This window comes from Balaenoptera physalus (assembly GCF_965194825.1).
Source record: "Balaenoptera physalus genome assembly, chromosome: 16".
Taxonomy (NCBI): Eukaryota; Metazoa; Chordata; class Mammalia; order Artiodactyla; family Balaenopteridae; genus Balaenoptera; species Balaenoptera physalus.
Window position 1 is genome coordinate 34,136,652 of NC_138898.1, and position 16,538 is coordinate 34,153,189.

Genomic DNA, 16,538 nt, shown 5'->3' on the forward strand with positions numbered 1-16,538 from the left:
CTAAAACAAAGCTAAAGTAGAACTAAATCTAAGCAAGTCCCTAAATCTAACAGTATGCAAGAAATATGAGGAACAGAAAAACAAGTAAATGGTATCAAGACAACGCTCCTAGATTAATGTAAAAACTGTTAGAGATGCACACTTACAGATTTACCAGCAAATGTAAATCTGGTATTTGCTTTAGTATACAAGAAAAAAAGTTGGGGATAGATGAAACAAAACATTCATAATTGTTGATGCCGAGTTGTAGATACACGGTGGGGGTTCATATTATTTCATCTACTTCTGTTTTGTTTGAAATGTCTGCAATAATAGTGAAAAGAACTCCAAACTAAAAACCAAAACAATCTATTAGGTGATTTTCTTAATTAACACCTTTATCCTTATTTATAAAGTAGTCTTTTATAAAGCACACAAGGTGAAGTGATATTTGTTGCATGTGGAGCTCACCTCCACTCTCAATTTTTACATCATTAATAGAATCTTGACTATACCCCTGGGATTAACAATGCATGTTGCAATGAAAGTTAACTGAAGGCACAGTCCTGAAGTTAGATGTTCAAATTTAGACAGGACCAAGTATGCCTCTGGTGGCCACATAATAGTTTAGGACCTAAGGCAAATTGGATACAGGTCTCAAAAGCCAAACGTAGCCATTTTACTGTGACAGTGTTAATATTCCCAGTTACAAGGATAATGCCCCCAGTTTTAGCTCTTGGCTTTGTTCCTTCTGCAGACCAATGTGACCATCATCCCCTGGCCTGGTGTGTGTTGAAGAACAGATGTGAACTATGGTCAGTATTACTTTAGAACAATTTAGATGCTGTGTATAAGCATCTGTATACAATCCAAAAGAAAGAACCATCAAAAACTACTTTAGGTTTCTAAGGTATCGTACTGAAGCTCAATAGGAACTCCAACCAAATCCAATTTAAGAAAGATCTGATCTATGAGCCAGAAGTCCTGGCTGGGTCAGTGGCCCCAGACCTATATAAGCCTCACTGCTTCTCCCCAAACACTAACTACAGTAGTATAACTGCAAAGTTATAATAACAGCATTCTACTCCAGTTATGGCCTTTATCAGTCAGGAATCCTCAAAGCTAGGCTCAGTTTTGCTGTTCCAAACTAAGATGGTGGGAAAATTGCCCAACATCTCAGAGGGAAAATTTGCCTACCTGCCACACCCACCTCATAGGAACAGTGGGAGAAGTTTGTTGAATCTCAAAGGAAGAAATATGTCTTGTTATCTGAGAACAAAATCTAAAAAAAAAACCCTTTTCTCCTTTCTGCTGGAATATACTGTACTCAATATTAATATAAAACTGAATATAAAAATGTGAGTCCTGGCTCACATTTTAAACATCTCGTGGCAATCCCACAAGCCCCTCAGCTTACCCCTTTGCTGATATAGCCTGCCAGCAGGAGGGAGCCTATGATAATGAGAAAGGCGCCAATCAAAAACAGCACCGTAGCAAGCGCAATGGCCTTATATGGAATCTTAGGAGGGCTTTTCTTAAACTGAAAGAGAAACAAAAAAAGACAAGGAAGAGCATTATGAATATACCAGGGCTCAGACACTTTAAAGCAGAGAGGATAAGAGGAACCAATCTTGGTGTGTCTTGAAGTAAGTCCTACTACCCAATGCAGCTCTGGGAGAGAAAGGAAAAGGACTGGCAGGAGATGAAGCTCTAGTTATTGCTCTAACAATAACTTGAGGGAGGGAGTCCCAGACTCTTATTCTTTCTCGTTTTAGTCTCATTCCACAGACCATTCATTGTACCGTAAAAAAATTATTTTCTTACAAAAACAAAAGACACTTTATGGTCATTCATTGATTAGACATGTTTTTAATAAACGTGTCTTGGCACATGGAAGGCTGTACTAATCTACAGGGATTAAGAGTGTACATCATGCTCTGGAAAATAAGAAAGAAAATAAGTGATTTCTGGCATTCAAAGCTAAGCTGGCATATAGTCAAAGGTTTTAAAATAAACTTTTTCTAAAGCATTAGTTGCCTGCCCCACAAGGCAAATAACCTGCCTTATTAACAAGTTCAATTCAAGGTTAAGATTCAGAGACAAATTCCTGAGGTTTGGCTCATGGTTGTGTCTGACCTAACTGACTGGAAGCTTCCCAGACGCACTTAAAAAAAAACAAAACAAAAAAAAACACCCCAAAACTCTCTCCTTCAAGTGTGGGTCCAAAAAGTACAAAGAATAATTGATTTGTTTATATTTAAAAGGATGGGTTCCTGACACTTCCTCTTCGGTCCTGGTTCCACCTAAAATATTCTATTCTAAAGGGAAGTGGGCAAAAGGAGATGCTACACCATTAACTATTTTATAAACAATGATCAGGGTAGGACACAAACTTAATAAATATTCTCTGTTTTACTTACTGTTTGCCACAAAGAATACCTTTAATAAATTGGATCTCATGACATCAGGAAAGAAGGAAGATTCCCACAATCTGCTGGCTTTAGCAGTTAGTTTCTCCCTTAAAAGATGAACTGGTGGTTTTGACTGAAGTGTAAACAAACTGATGACATAGTCTTTAAAAAATTCTACTTAACAAAAGACAATCTGATTGTTTCCAGATAAACTACACAGAATTTGCAACTACTTAACTCTGGCATTACGACTAAAATTTCTTCGACAATATTTATATTGGTTCGAAACTGCTCTGCCAAGGTCCTTCCTTCTGCAGGCTATGGCTGAAAATCTCAGAGCAGAGTTTCTTTCCTGCTGCTCCCTCTAATATCTAGGGACAGTGAGCAAAACCTCTACCTGGAAGGTTTCCCTGCTAACTGAGCAGAAACAGAGCCAGCCAATCTCATCAGGTCCCTTCTGCATTTACCTGAAGGTCAATGTAGCCATCGTCTGTACTGGAGAGCCTTGAGTATTTCACTTTACTACTGGGGATTCCAGTAGCCAGGTTGGTACGAGACGGCATCATAACACGCTGACACAGTTACAGTCTGAAAACAAAGAAAAGTATTATTGTCTGCAGGCTACAACGATGTGTTTGTTATACGTACTGGAGTTCTGGGCTGCAATGTCATACTAGCAACTGGCAATTTAGGCTCCATTGCTCTTAGAACCTGATATTCATTTGACAAGTGAAAGCATTCTCATTATGCATCTACTCTGGTTTGTCCTGGTAGAATAAGAATCAAGACATTTGCCAAGAACCAGACCTCATGTTTATGTTGCCACCAATGTTTCTCTGCCTCCTAATTTTTCCAAAGTCACACGGTGAGTAGGTGAAAGGGTGGTGACTTAAATCCAAGTCCATCTGGCATTTCAACCATTCTGCTATAGTATAGTATTGCCTGTCCCCCGTCCCTGCTTCCAGAAAAAGCAAGAGGAGCATATACTCAAGTGATTCTCTTATTTGTCAGGGAGAGAGGAGAGAGGGTGGGAAATGGAATACATTCACATCAGCATTTTGCCTATTTCCCTCTGACAGATATCATCCTTTTAATACAAAAGATCTGTAAAACTTCTTGTTGTAAATTTGGATAAGCTACTGGCTTATCCAGTGTTGTACCAGGGTCCTCTGATTTGCCTGCCTCTCTGCTCCACCCCAAGCACTGAAAGCAGCGATTGCACTTTCCAGGTTACTTCTACAGCTACATTAAAAACAAACAAATAAACAAAAAACTCTGAATACCTGGTTTTTGTTCAAAATAGTCAAAGCTGACTCCAGTAATGAAATCACGGTTATTATGTCACCAGTTTAAACACAGTAGATAAGATTAAAAAACAATGACATTTAAATTGAAAAACATTTTAATTTGTGTACTTTTCCTCCATAAAATCACAAAGTTATGTGAATGAAACAAGTAAATTTTGATCATGAAGCTATTTGATTTCTAAAAGTGAAACATATCTTTAAAAAAACAAAATTAAGTATTTCAATAAGGGCAACATAAAAAAAAAACATAAAACATAAAGACCGGCCTTCCTCTGGTATGACATTTTGCAAATAATCATCATCATTATAATGGCAGTTAACAATTACCTAGTATTAAGTGACGGGTACTGTTTTAAGTGCTTTATATATACTTAATACTGAATGTTAATGAGCTGTTTCAAGTGGCCCGCAGTCAACCTAAATTAACTAGCATTATAAAGGAATTGGTGCTAAATGCTCATGTCCCTTTTTAGTAATTATATACTGAAGCAGAAATCAAGTATTGAAAAAATAAGAGTATGCTTACTTACGTGCTTTTCTAAAAGGGTTAGATCAAATTCCGTCAAATACTATGTTTTTAGGTGTTGCGATCCCGACTACACGATAATCTAAATTTAATTCTATAAAACTTAAAGTCCAAACTACCAATAAGTGGGGGGTTTGAGAGCATTTAATCACCTCTGATTTGTATTAGTCTTAAAAAAATAGTTTACATACTCTGACATTAACTTCATAAACCGCATCAAAACATAAAAAAGCGCAGAGCGTGAAGGAGAGGGGAGACGAATGCTTACTGGTAGCAAAGAATAATAATTCTAAAAGAGTGGAAAGGAAAAAAGTAAATCAATGTTTTCCGGTACCAGCCCAAGTTCCCAACAGGCTTTTTTACCAGCCTCACCGCAACCCCAAAATTTCCTCAGCACTTGAATGCTGCAAGAATTTTGAAAGCATCAGCAAAGCACTTAGCACAGTGCCTCGCACTACGCGCCTCTACACACTACTCCCCTGCCCGCCTCCAGACCGAGCCAACAAGAGAAATAAGGACCGACATGATTTTAGAAGGAAAACAAAATCCAGTTTCTGGAAAAAGGCCAGCCGTGCCCCGGGAGGGCGAACGCTCCACACAGAGGACTCGGGGCTTGATTTCGGCAGGGAGCGCAGTCTGGGCCACGCCGCGAACCTGAGTCGAGCTCTTCCGCCCTCGCCCCGCCGCACGCACGCCTTACCGGAGCCCGGGCCAGGCCGCCCGCGCGCAGACAGCTAGCTCACGGTTCGCAGCAGGCGAGCCGGAGACCTCACAGTACGCCTCCCCCAACTGCCTCCCCGCCCCAGACCAGCTGGGAGCCGGAAATGGCGTGTCGGAAGACAGCACGCCGGACGTGGCGTCACAGGGAGCGACGCCTCCCCGTTCCACTCCCCGTCCGGTTTCGGGCTTGTGCTCGGGTTGCTAGGGCTACGCAGAGGGAGCGCGCCCCGTGGGGTTTCTGGAGGCGCAGTGGGCTGGGCTGGCTGCCGACCACCTCCGCCGCGGCGGGCGACTGCCTAGGTAACCGGGCCGCCTGGGTCACAGGTCCAGGGCTAGACGGCTACGTGTTTCTTTCCGGCCCCTAGGGTAGTGTAGGGAGCTCAGTGGCGCCTTGAGCGGCGGAAGCCGAGCCGGCCAAGCTCCCTGAAGGCCGGAGCTGTCAGGTCTCCCTATGCCCAGGGAAGGCCTTCTTCCCGGGCCGCGCCGCCGTCTCTGCCGCCCTATACCCCACCCGCTACTCTCGAGTAGCCCCACATTCTTGCGCTTCAGTTTCCCGCTCCTCGTCTTCAGGCCTTACCCCGGTAAGAGGTCTGGCCACAAGGGACATTTTGCAACACGTGAAACTCTTTAAAATGTCGAGCTTTATTATAGTATAATTTACATATTATAAAGTACAATTGGATTAGTTTTGACAGATGCATATAGTCTTAGAGCCATCATCACAACGTAGATAAAATATTTTCATCACTCCAAAAATTTCCATCAGGCCCCTTTGCAGCCAATATCCTTCCCCAACCCCAGGCACACAGAAGGTAATGAATAGTTACCGGATACAGTGAGTTCTACCATCACTGCAAGTACGACAGAAATCTGTCATTTAATCCACCAAACACAAAATACACCAGAAAAAAGGACTACAATAAAGGAATTCTCAATATGCAGCATGCCAACTTGTGACCTTGTAGCACAATTACTGCTGGGCCTTTTTCACTTTCTTGGTTGAATCCAACATCCATGGAATTTAAGCCACCTTCATCCTTTAAGGGAATAAGTCCCCACAAAAGGCTACTTACACTAGAGAAATTATTTTTGCACAGACATACTCCTTGGGACCTATCAGATCTACTAAAACTTCCAAGACTCCTGTACAAGCTCCCTAGGCTAATGAAACACTGCCCTGTAACAATGCTAGTCTTATAAAGCTGACAGAACTTTGGGTACATTAAGCTTCTGTGAAGTGTTAGTTTCTGCTTAGCAAAAATGACAAAATATTATATATTTGTTCTACTCTCCCCTTTCATTTCTTGAGCTCAAGTCAGAATACCAAAATAAGTTTGGCAAATGAATCCTCCAAAATACTTTGTCACCTGCTGTATTTGGAATACTTTTTATCACTGTATCTAATGTCATATCAACCTGCTCTAGACTGAAAAAATAAGCTCATTTACGTGAGCTGCTTGAATTGTGAATTCTCTAGGATACTTGCAACCATCGTGGTCCAAATGAAGGCACTGTCCTGTGATGCTTGAAATTCAAATGACTTTTATTTAAATTGAAAACAATACTTAAAACTGCATTTACAGTCAAAACCCTTTTGTTTATAAAAATTATAAGGAGTATTCCTAGGTAAGGCAAAGTTATTACTAGGTTAACAAGACCAGATTTGACTTTGGACTTTACTCTTTGAACAAACTGTAGAGAATGGAGAAAAAAAAAAGTTATTTACAGAAAACAATATCTACATATGTACTCAGAGGTACAAAGACAAAAGAGACTTAAGTATGTGCTGGCATCTCAGAAGCAGTTCTCAAAGAGCTTAGTTTTATTTCCTTGAATTTTAAGAATGTCTAAGATCCTTCTTCATCCTCGATCTTGGGAGCCAAATAGTACTTTAAATGTCCCATATCAGCAATTTTATACTCTACGACTGAAAGAAAACAGGAATATAATTAATTACTGAGAAGTACCACATACACTACCTACAAAACAAGATTCAACAAGTTTATTATCTTACCAAGGGGTACATCTGCAGACATACTGAGTGTTACTGTAGGAGAGAGTGGAGTGGCTTTTGTAAAGAAGTTCAGGTACCTCAGTGCAAAAGTTAGCTGAACTGGTTCATTCATCTCTATGGTAACCTTAGGGGGAAAACAAAAGATTCATCATACTGAAAAACATCAAGAAAGCTACAACCCATTCATTTCTAACATACACTGACAAATGACTTAGTTTCTTCAACAAATAAAATTGTAATAGAGGGAAAATGAAATTGAAGAGAGAACCAATGGACTAAAAGAAATTTAAGAAGCGTATCTCAATGAACTGTAATGTACGGACCTTATTAAAATCTTGATTCAAACAAACTGAAATAACCAAGTAGGAATAGTGAAAAATTCCTTAATATAATTTTCTTAGATGTCATAAAATGTTTACACTACGAATAAATTAAAATATTTATGAGTGAATTTTTTCCTTTTTTAAAAATTTCTAGCTGTGCGGCTTTCGGGATGTTAGTTCCCGACAAGGGATCGAACCCACACCCTCGTCAGTGAAAGTGCGGAGTCCTAAGCACTGGACCGCCAGAGAATTCCCTATGGGTTAAGTAACATTTGAGAGAAGAACAAAAATCAAGATTGGCAGGGGAGTGAAATATAATTTAGGAGAAGAGAATCAGCCCCTGGAGTTTTGTTACTAATATATATTTGTTACTAATATATGTATTTTTAAACTCTATTTAAAAGTTAATACAAGGATTACATAAGAACTCACAACAGCTAGATTTTCCCCTCAACTAGATCCTATTGGGTTGCTCAATTATTTGGTAAAAACATAGTAAGTACCTCCAGAAAGCTAAAGCTAGCCTCGCAATCCTATCCTTAAGAGTATGTGTGGGTTTGATACACAAACCCGTTGTTCTACAGTTTATAAAGGTTGCACTAAATTTGCATTCCCTTCTCACAAATTTAAGTTAGATGGCATCTATAAGATCACTTGCAGATTTCAAGTTTCAATTCTCACATATTATTTACTTGGAAATGCAAATTGTCTGTTTTTCTTTAGAGTTTTCTTTAATTTTAGCAATTACCTTGCTAAAGACTGAATGTTTGTGGCCCCCACCACCACCCCAATTCACGTTAAAATCAAATTCCCAATATGGTGGTATTGGAGGTGGGTCCTTTGGGAGGTGCTTAGCGTTAGGAAGGCAGAGCCCTCATGAATGGGATTAATGCCCTTATAAAGAGACCCCAGAGAACTCCCTTGCCCCTTCCACCATGTAAGAAGGCTGCTGTCTGTGAACCAAGAAGCAGGCCCTCGTTAGACACCAAATCTGCCAGCTTCCGAATCTCCAAAACTGTGAATAAACTTTCGTTGTTTATAAGCCACTCAGTCTATGGTATTTTGTTATAGAAGCCTTAGCAGGCTAAGACACAACCTAATATTCTTCTTCAAAGTATTTTGTTTACTTAAAAACTACTTACAGCCTCCTCTTCTTTATCAACATTACTCGTTTGTGACAACTTAATATTTCCATTTCCAAGTTCTCCACTTGCAGAAAATTTCACTCCATCTTTTGCACAGGAAATTACAACAGCATCTCCAATATGACTGAGATCTCGGCATATACGTGCAAATTCACCAGAAGGCATCTTTACTACACAGCTGTACTCTTGTTCCTATAAAACAAATTTAAATGTCATGGAAATGAAAGATTTGGCACCCTCACTTTCTGAAGACTCAGCATCTACACAAGAACTCAGAATTCAAGATTTTCTGATTACTTTGAAATATCACTCATTGTGTAATTTCTTAACACTCTAACCACTCAAAAAATAAATGCAGATATAAAACAAGTATGCTGTAAGAATAACCATACTAAGAAAACAAATTAGAGCTTAAACTTTTAACAGTAAATGCACTATCCCGGGAACAAGAGCCTCCACCTTATCACCCTACAGTAGGGCTAAATCAAGAGGCCATTAGGGTATGGCACACAGTGATGATGGCGCAAACAGGTCTGCTTTCCAAAACAAGAGAATATGATGTTAGGCATTTTAAACATCCGAACATCTCTTCTCTTTTGATGTTGATAAACCTAACCATAATGAATTTCTGCTAAAATAGCTTTAAAATCTTCTCTCAATAAAAATCAAGCACTCGGGTTTCCCTGGTGGCACAGTGGTTAAGAATCTGCCTGCCAATGCAGGGGACACAGGTTCAAGCCCTGGTCTGGAAGATCCCACATGCCGTGGAGCAACTAAGCCCGTGCGCCACAACTACTGAGCCTGCGCTCTAGAGACCGCAAGCCACAACTACTAAACCCAAGTACCACAACTACTGAAGCCTGCACACCTAGAGCCCATGCTCCACAACAAGAGAAGCCACCTCAGCGAGAAGCCTGCACACCGCAATGAAGAATAGCCCCCCTCTCCCCAGCTAGAAAAAAGTCCACACGCAGCAATGAAGACCAAACGCAGCCAAAAATAAAATTAAAAAAATAAAGATCTACAAAAAAACAAAAAAAAAAATCAAGCACTCTAGAAATAATAATTTAAAAAAAGATGCAGAGGTTAATGTAAATATTCACTTGGCAGAAATAAATTCAAACTAATAAGCCACTGTAGAACACCATAACTTAATAAAATGACAAATACGTCAGTCTTAAATACCCCACTCCGGAACATGCATGAGCAGTTATACAGAAAAAGTTCTGTTAGGAAGTAGGGTTTAAATTATTATATTAATATATCTTCTGTAACTATCATGACTGTACAGTATGCTCAATCAGAAACTTTGATACTCACTGGAATTCCAAGTTGTTCAACATCTAGATCCATTAACTTCATTTCATAGTCTGAAACCTTTTCTTGATCTACCAAAAGAAACCAAATGTTGAAGAACATGTAAGTTTACAACTATCAGGTATATTTTACAGTCATCACAAACATTATCTTAAATTTCTCTCAGCCTTGGGAAATACTGACACTACATTTTAATTTCTTCTAGCGTAAGTCAGTAGAAGGGTGCGACTTACTTGGAGCTTCAAATACTAGTGCCAAGGTGTCCGCGTTATCTTCAGCCCTTAGTGTAATGATGTCTTCATTGCCAGCACATTTCAGTATTTTGGACATGCTAGAACACAGAAGAACAAAGGGTTTAAAATCAACAAATTAAAACCAGGAGGTACCACTTTTAACCATTAGACCATCTGCCGAATTGGTGAGTTAGAGAAACGTACTCCAGGGGCATGTGTAAGCCGGTCCAGCCATTTGGAATGCAATCTGGTAGTATTTATACTTAACCTAAACAGCCCCCCCACCAAGAGCAATTTCACTTCTGTATATAAATAAAACAGCAGTATTTTATGAACTGCAAATCCCTTTGGTTGGTGAAGTAAATTATTGGGCCAACGATCTTTAAAAACGATTTAATAAACCTGTTAAAACACACTGCATGTAGTACGGGTAAATATTTCTCACAAGCTTTAAGATTTAAACATGTGTATGTACTAGACAGGTAGTGGTCAAAAGTTGAAAGCACTGCCCTGGAGAAAATTTTCCTCAAACCGGGATCTTGGGGTGCTCACCGCAACTCAGTAGTAAAAGAAATACTCTTGGCCCTAGTTAGGGCGAAAGAACTAGGACACATTATAAAGCAGTTAAAGTCAACCAGCACCAAGGTTTCGCATCCGAGGCCACCTGCACTTAATGACCAAAGAGCTCTGCAACAGTCTTTTCCTGGCACCGCAAAGAAGTCCGTCATTTTCCCGCCACCACCCGCTTTGTAACTTTGGCGCGGAAAGAGCCGGTTCGCGCTGCAGCCAGCGCGGGCTTTCCGAACCGCGCGTTCTGCTGGGTCCCGCCCCACCGGTGCCGCAGGCCAATGAGAAGGCGCAGACGGCCCACTCCAGCCAATGAGGGCCCGGCTCGCAGGCGCTCCCGCCAAGAGCCAGAAAGGGTGGATCAGGGCCCGGCTATCCGCTGCTTAAGGGGCTCACCTGGTGAGGTTCACGCCCATGGCCAAGTTGCGGTCGCAGCGGTACGTGTCGAAGCCCTCGGAGCGCAGGGTGAGCTGCACCAAGGAGACATGGGACGAGTCCATGCTCTGCAGGTTCACGCCGCTCGAGCTGATGTCCCAGCAGGCCTCGTTGATGAGGTCCTTAAGCGCCTCAAGCACCTTCTTCAAGATGGAGCCCTGGACCAGGCGCGCCTCGAACATGGTGGCGGAGTCGCAACGACACGGCTGCTGGCGGAAGGAAGGAGGAAGGTGTAGCCGGCTTAGGCTTCAGAAGATGAGAGCGAGCTGGAAAACTGACTCACGAATGCTTGACACGGAGGAAACCAACAACCAGCCCGCCTCGCCTGCAGCAGTTTAATACTGCCGCGTCTGCGAGCGCGCGCTACGACCCCGCGCCCCTCGTGGAGACGTCACCACGTTGCCCCGCCTGCTGCCTGGGCGGAGACACTGCAGAGCCAATCGTGTCCCTGCTCCGCACGAAGCCCGCCCCACCCCTAACATCTATTGGAGGGTGAGAACGTGGGGGCGGGGCATGAGCGCTGCGCCTTCTGAGGGCCGGCTGATAGGCGACCGGCGGGAATCCCCGCCTTTTTGTCACGTTCCGGAACCGGACGTTAGAAAAGTCCGGGCGAGCGTGAAGGTCAGGCCTAGAGTGGGGGGTTGTTGAACTGCGTCTTCGTGGTGCTTAATCTTCCTCTTGAGGGGTAGGGAATTTCCGGCCTCGAAAGTGAAACGCAAATCCAGCCTGCTAGGAGGAAGAGCCACCTTGTAGCCTAAAGAGTGCTGCTTTAAGAGGTGTTCAGTTATGATAAAAAAAACAGTTGTCTTGACCACCAGCTCTTAAACCTCCTCCGCCGCATACACACCAAACTCGTATTATTTACCGTATGCAACTTCCTAAGCTTTTTTATTTTCTCAACAAATATACTTTCTAAAAAAAAAACAAATGAATTTATACCGTAGACACTTCTGCAAAGTACTTAATAAAGCATGTGTAATTTTATGCCAGGTACATGTTTTCTGTATCAGCACCTCTTAAAAAGATGGCGTAATATCCTACGTATGTAACCAATTTACAAAGTGCTTGTAATTTGGGCAACTCCTTGAAGTATTGCTGGATCGAAGAGCATACACATTAAAATTTTGATATATGTTACTAAATTGACTTATAAAAGATTGCAATTTACATTTCAGCCAAGACTACGAGCATGCTCATTTCGCCTAATTTTTCTTTCTATAGATATTAGCAATCTCGTTTTTAAATCTGTGCTTGTGTGGAAATTTCAGTTTGCGTATTAAAAGATTGGTGCAAGTTGGATATCGTTCATATAGTTCTTGACCACTGTCTTATTCTTATTGATTAAAAGGAGTACTTCATATATTAATAATCTTATTATAAATATCCCCCCTTTGTTTCTTTTTTGCTTTGTTTACAGCATTTCTCTTTAGTTGCTTCTAATATTTTACCTTGGTCTGTAGAATTCTTTAGTTTTTCTACCGTGTATCTTGGTGTGGATTTAGTTTTATTTTTTCTGTTCAGGGAATTTTGTATAACTCAATCAGAAGATTCATGTATTTCATCAAGTCTAGAATATTGTCAACCATTATGCCTTCAAAAATTGCCTTTCCCTACTCTATTCTCTCCCTCTAGCAATTTTATTAGGTGTATCTATTTCACTGAATTTAAGGTACCTTAAATTGTAAGATGCTCCATTATTTTATGTAGCACAAGAAAATAAAATATCAAACTATCATATGATTTATCATTTAGAATGTCGATTTTGTAATTATCAAAAGAACTTTTAGACTTTTAAAAACATTTGTATATGGGCTTCCCTGGTGGCACAGTGGTTGAGAGTCTGCCTGCCAATGCAGGGGACGCGGGTTCGAGCCCTGGTCTGGGAAGACCCCACATGCCACGGAGCAACTAAGCCCGTGAGCCACAATTGCTGAACCCGCGCGTCTGGAGCTTGTGCTCCGCAACAAGAGAGGCCGCGATAGTGAGAGGCCCGCGAACCGCGATGAAGAGTGGCCCCCACTTGTCGTAACTAGAGAAAGCCCTCGCACAGAACTGAAGACACAACACAGCCATAAATAAATAAATAAATGGATCATCACATTAAAAAAAAAATTTATATCATATATCACTCATGTGCATAATATGTACACACTATATATATATTGGTTAGAGCACTTGTAATATATCTTCACATGCAGTTTCTCACTCAGTTACTGATACTGCTGTTTTTCCATATATCATACTCTGCCGTCAAGGGTGTGGATGATGCAGCATTCTTAAGAGTGCTCCTCTATTGTCTCTGGAATTTCTTCCAAGTCTCTGCCACCCATTCGTAAATTTTGATACTAGCACTAACTTCCTCTATGTATGATCAACTATCCTTTTGCATACATCTTTATATCAAAACACAACGGTTTCATCTATTTGTAGGTATTTTCCTTTCCAGGTCCTTTTATTTTTTATTTATTTATTTTAAAAAGTATTTATTTATTCATTTATTTATGGCTGCGTTGGGTCTTCGTTGCCGCGCATGGGCTTTCTCTAGTTGTGGTGAGCTGGGCTACTCTTCATTGCGGTGCTCAGCCTTCTCATTGCAGTGGCTTCTCTTGTTGCAGAGCATGGGCTCTAGGCGTGCGGCCTTCAGTAGTTGTGACGCACAGGCTCAGTAGTTGTGGCACATGGGCTTAGTTGCTCTGCGGCATGTGGGATCTTCCCAGACCAGGGCTCGAACCCATGTCCCCTGCACTGGCAGGCAGATCCTTAACCACTGCACCACCAGGGAAGTCCCTCCAGGTCCTTTTAGTGTATCAGTTCCTTTGCAAAATGTGGAATGTATTCATTCCTCCAGTGAGAAACATTTGCTTCACTAATAACGAATGTATACTCTACTACTCTGTTTCTGTGCTTTCTGCTTACATAATAACATTTTGGTTTAATGCCAAATCGAAGTGTGATTTGAAGGTATTTTAAATGGCAATTAAACTCCACCCATGACTTAAGAATGGCTATGACCTGTGGTCAGGGAAGGCCTTCTGTGGAGGTAGCAGTTTACCAGGGAAACTAGCTGTTTGGAGAGTGGGAGAAAGTATTCTACGCTTAAAGAATAACATGTTTAAAAAGGACAGCATGCTTAGAAAGTGTTCAGGTAGTCGTTTGTTTTAAAATTCAAAGCTTTTTTTATAAGTATTTTTCCCCAGTTTTACTGAGATGTAATTGACATACAATAGGACTCAAAGATTGATGTGTCCGGAACACACTGAACAATGGGGAGAGTGGTGCAAGGTGAGGTTGCAAAGAGAGGCAGGGCTGCGGTCTTACAGCCTTTTACAAGCCCTCCATAAGTGAAAAGGAAAGTTATCAAAAGAAGGTCTTTGGCATGAGACAATTTCTGGTTTTTTTTAAAAAAAATAATTAATTAATTAATTTATGGCTGTATTGGGTCTTTGTTGCTACTCACGGGCTTTCTCTAGTTGTGGAGAGTGGGGGCTACTCTTCATTGCAGTGCGTGGGCTTCTCATCGCAGTGACTTCTCTTGTTGTGGAGCACAGGCTCTAGGCGCACAGGCTTCAGTAGTTGTGGCATGCAGTCTCAGTAGTTGTGGCACGCGGACTTAGTTGCTCCACGGCATGTGGAATCTTCCCGGGCCAGGGATCGAACCCGTGTCCCCTGCATTGGCCGGTGGAGTCTTAACCACTGCGCCACCAGGGAAGTCCCCAATTTCTGTTTTAAGAGGATTACTTTAACAACTAGTAAAGGAGCTATTTCAATCAGTGAGAGAAAGAATGAATTAAATTATGACCAAACAATTCGTTAAACTTCTAGGAAAAAGTAAAGCTATAGACTCTTCCTAATAACTGTTTACTGAAATAATTTCCAGATAGATTAAATAATTAAAATTCAAATAAATGTAAACACAATAAGAAATGGAAAAATATTTTGGTAAATATATATTTTTCTTTTTTTGGTAAATATTTAAGAGATCTTGCTGTGGGCTTCTAAACATAAAAGGAAAAACACCCATAAAACATAAGGAATGACTACATAAGTTTTAAAACTTCAGTGTGCCTAAAAACTTGTGTTGGTTAATATACTTTGTTTCCACAACAGAGAACCCAATTCAAACTGAATAAAAAGGCACTTTATGTATCTAAACAAAATCCAGAGGTCCCTGGCTTCTAGTGCCCAAGGTCCAGTCTTAGTAAATGTATGAAAAATGGTTAGCATATTAATAAGCAAAGAAACATAAATTAAAGGGAGATAAAATTTTAATCTACTGAATTAGTAAAACTTGTGTTAACACCCATTTCTTAGGAAGGATATAAGGAAGTGGGCACTGTCATGACTTGAAGATGAGAGTATAAATTGGTATAATTTTTCCAGTGGGAATTTGGAAATGTGTATGAAAATCCTTGGAATTTTTTATTTAGTCTTTGACACAGAAATTCAATCTATAGGATTTTTTTTTTCCCAAAGAAGTAATCAGAGTTACTTACCAAGATGAGGCATGTTTAAGAATGTTTCTTATAGAATTATTAACAATTCCCCTGAAATTGGAAATAATCTTGAGGTCTAACAATATGGTCTCTGTTAGGTAAATTATGGTAAATCTGTAAGATGGAATACTATAAAGCCTTTCAAGTACCATTCCCAAATGGCATTTGATGTTAAAAAGTCGGGTTATGAAACAGTATAAACAATAGTATCCCAACTTTCTAAAATTATTATATCTGAGTGTAAGTGCACAGAAAATAGAATTAAAAGGCAATAATTTGGATATTAACAGTAATCATGGCTGATGCTACCACAAATGATCTTAATACTTTTCGTTATGCTTTTCTGCATTTCCCACAATTTCTTCATCAAACATGTATTTTTGGTCAGAAAATGTTAATGCATGCTGGGAGAGAAAAATGCTGTGAACTATTTAATATAATTTCTGGCAAATTTCTTTACAAGATGATATTACGTATTAAACTGAGTCTCATTCCTGGCTGCACATTAGACTCATCTGGGGAGCTTAACAAACTGAAAGAAACAAGCCTATTTCCTCTAGGTTCCATCTCTAGAGATTCTTATTTAGTTGGTCTAGGATAGGCCCTCCATTGGCATTTTTAGAAGCTCCCCAGGTAATTCTAATAAATAATTAGGACTGAAAAGTACTGTTTCAGCATGTGTGATCAATTGATGAATATTTATGCTTAAAGCCACCTGCACCTCCATATAGACTATTGGTTTGAAAAAGTAAGACCTATGCTTTGTCAGAGAAAAGACTGAAATTATAGTTTAGATTGACTGTCTAATAATCTAATAGGTCTACAAGTTTGTGGGAATGCAGGATTTGCATTTTTGAAACTTTAAGATGTTAGACAGTTCTGCCTAGCCCATTCTCAATTCCATTTTGCATGTCATCTCATTAAACTGAATAAGAAGTTTTAGCTTTCTGAGAACACTTGTCAAGATAAGATCTAGAAAGGCAATATGAAGGACAAGAAAAAGAGCAGATCAAGTCTGTTTTTGTTTATGGACAATTTTTTTTTAATGTATTGTTTAAATAATTCATT

At 40.3% G+C, this 16,538-nt stretch overlaps 2 protein-coding genes across 5 annotated transcripts in view; both read right to left on the reverse strand.

Annotated features, from left to right (window-relative positions):
* TMEM230 (transmembrane protein 230) overlaps positions 1-5,072 on the reverse strand; it is a 38,421-nt gene extending 33,349 nt beyond the window's left edge. For 3 of the 4 annotated variants that reach the window (XM_082431471.1, XM_082431472.1, XM_082431469.1), the window contains exons 1-3: positions 4,924-5,072; positions 2,858-2,978; positions 1,397-1,519 (exon numbers count right to left, since the gene is read on the reverse strand). In XM_082431471.1, the coding sequence (XP_082287597.1) occupies positions 1,397-1,519; positions 2,858-2,956 (222 nt within the window). In that variant the 5' untranslated portion in view covers positions 2,957-2,978; positions 4,924-5,072. Of the gene's footprint in view, positions 1-1,396; positions 1,520-2,857; positions 2,979-4,746; positions 4,902-4,923 lie in introns of those variants that run through there. The other variant, XM_082431470.1, reaches the window with a different exon arrangement.
* A 497-nt stretch (positions 5,073-5,569) lies between these two features.
* PCNA (proliferating cell nuclear antigen) lies at positions 5,570-11,398 on the reverse strand. Its single transcript, XM_082431439.1, has 6 exons — positions 10,939-11,398; positions 9,976-10,073; positions 9,746-9,813; positions 8,423-8,617; positions 6,958-7,081; positions 5,570-6,870 (listed from the first exon to the last, which is right to left on the reverse strand). The coding sequence occupies exons 1-6, from the start codon at positions 11,157-11,159 to the stop codon at positions 6,791-6,793; spliced, it is 786 nt and encodes a 261-aa protein (XP_082287565.1). The 5' UTR covers positions 11,160-11,398; the 3' UTR covers positions 5,570-6,790.
* Positions 11,399-16,538: the final 5,140 nt, after the last annotated feature.

What these genes read in the sequence shown, in the direction of transcription:
- PCNA (XM_082431439.1), bottom strand. Translation starts at nt 11,159, where the DNA reads ATGTTCGAGGCGCGCCTGGTCCAGGGCTCCATCTTGAAGAAGGTGCTT. An exon ending in ACTAGTATTTGAAGCTCCAA is followed by an intron (nt 9,814 to 9,975) that starts GTAAGTCGCACC and finishes TTCTTTTGGTAG; the next exon opens with ATCAAGAAAAGGTTTCAGAC. An exon ending in TTGAACAACTTGGAATTCCA is followed by an intron (nt 8,618 to 9,745) that starts GTGAGTATCAAA and finishes TTTGTTTTATAG; the next exon opens with GAACAAGAGTACAGCTGTGT.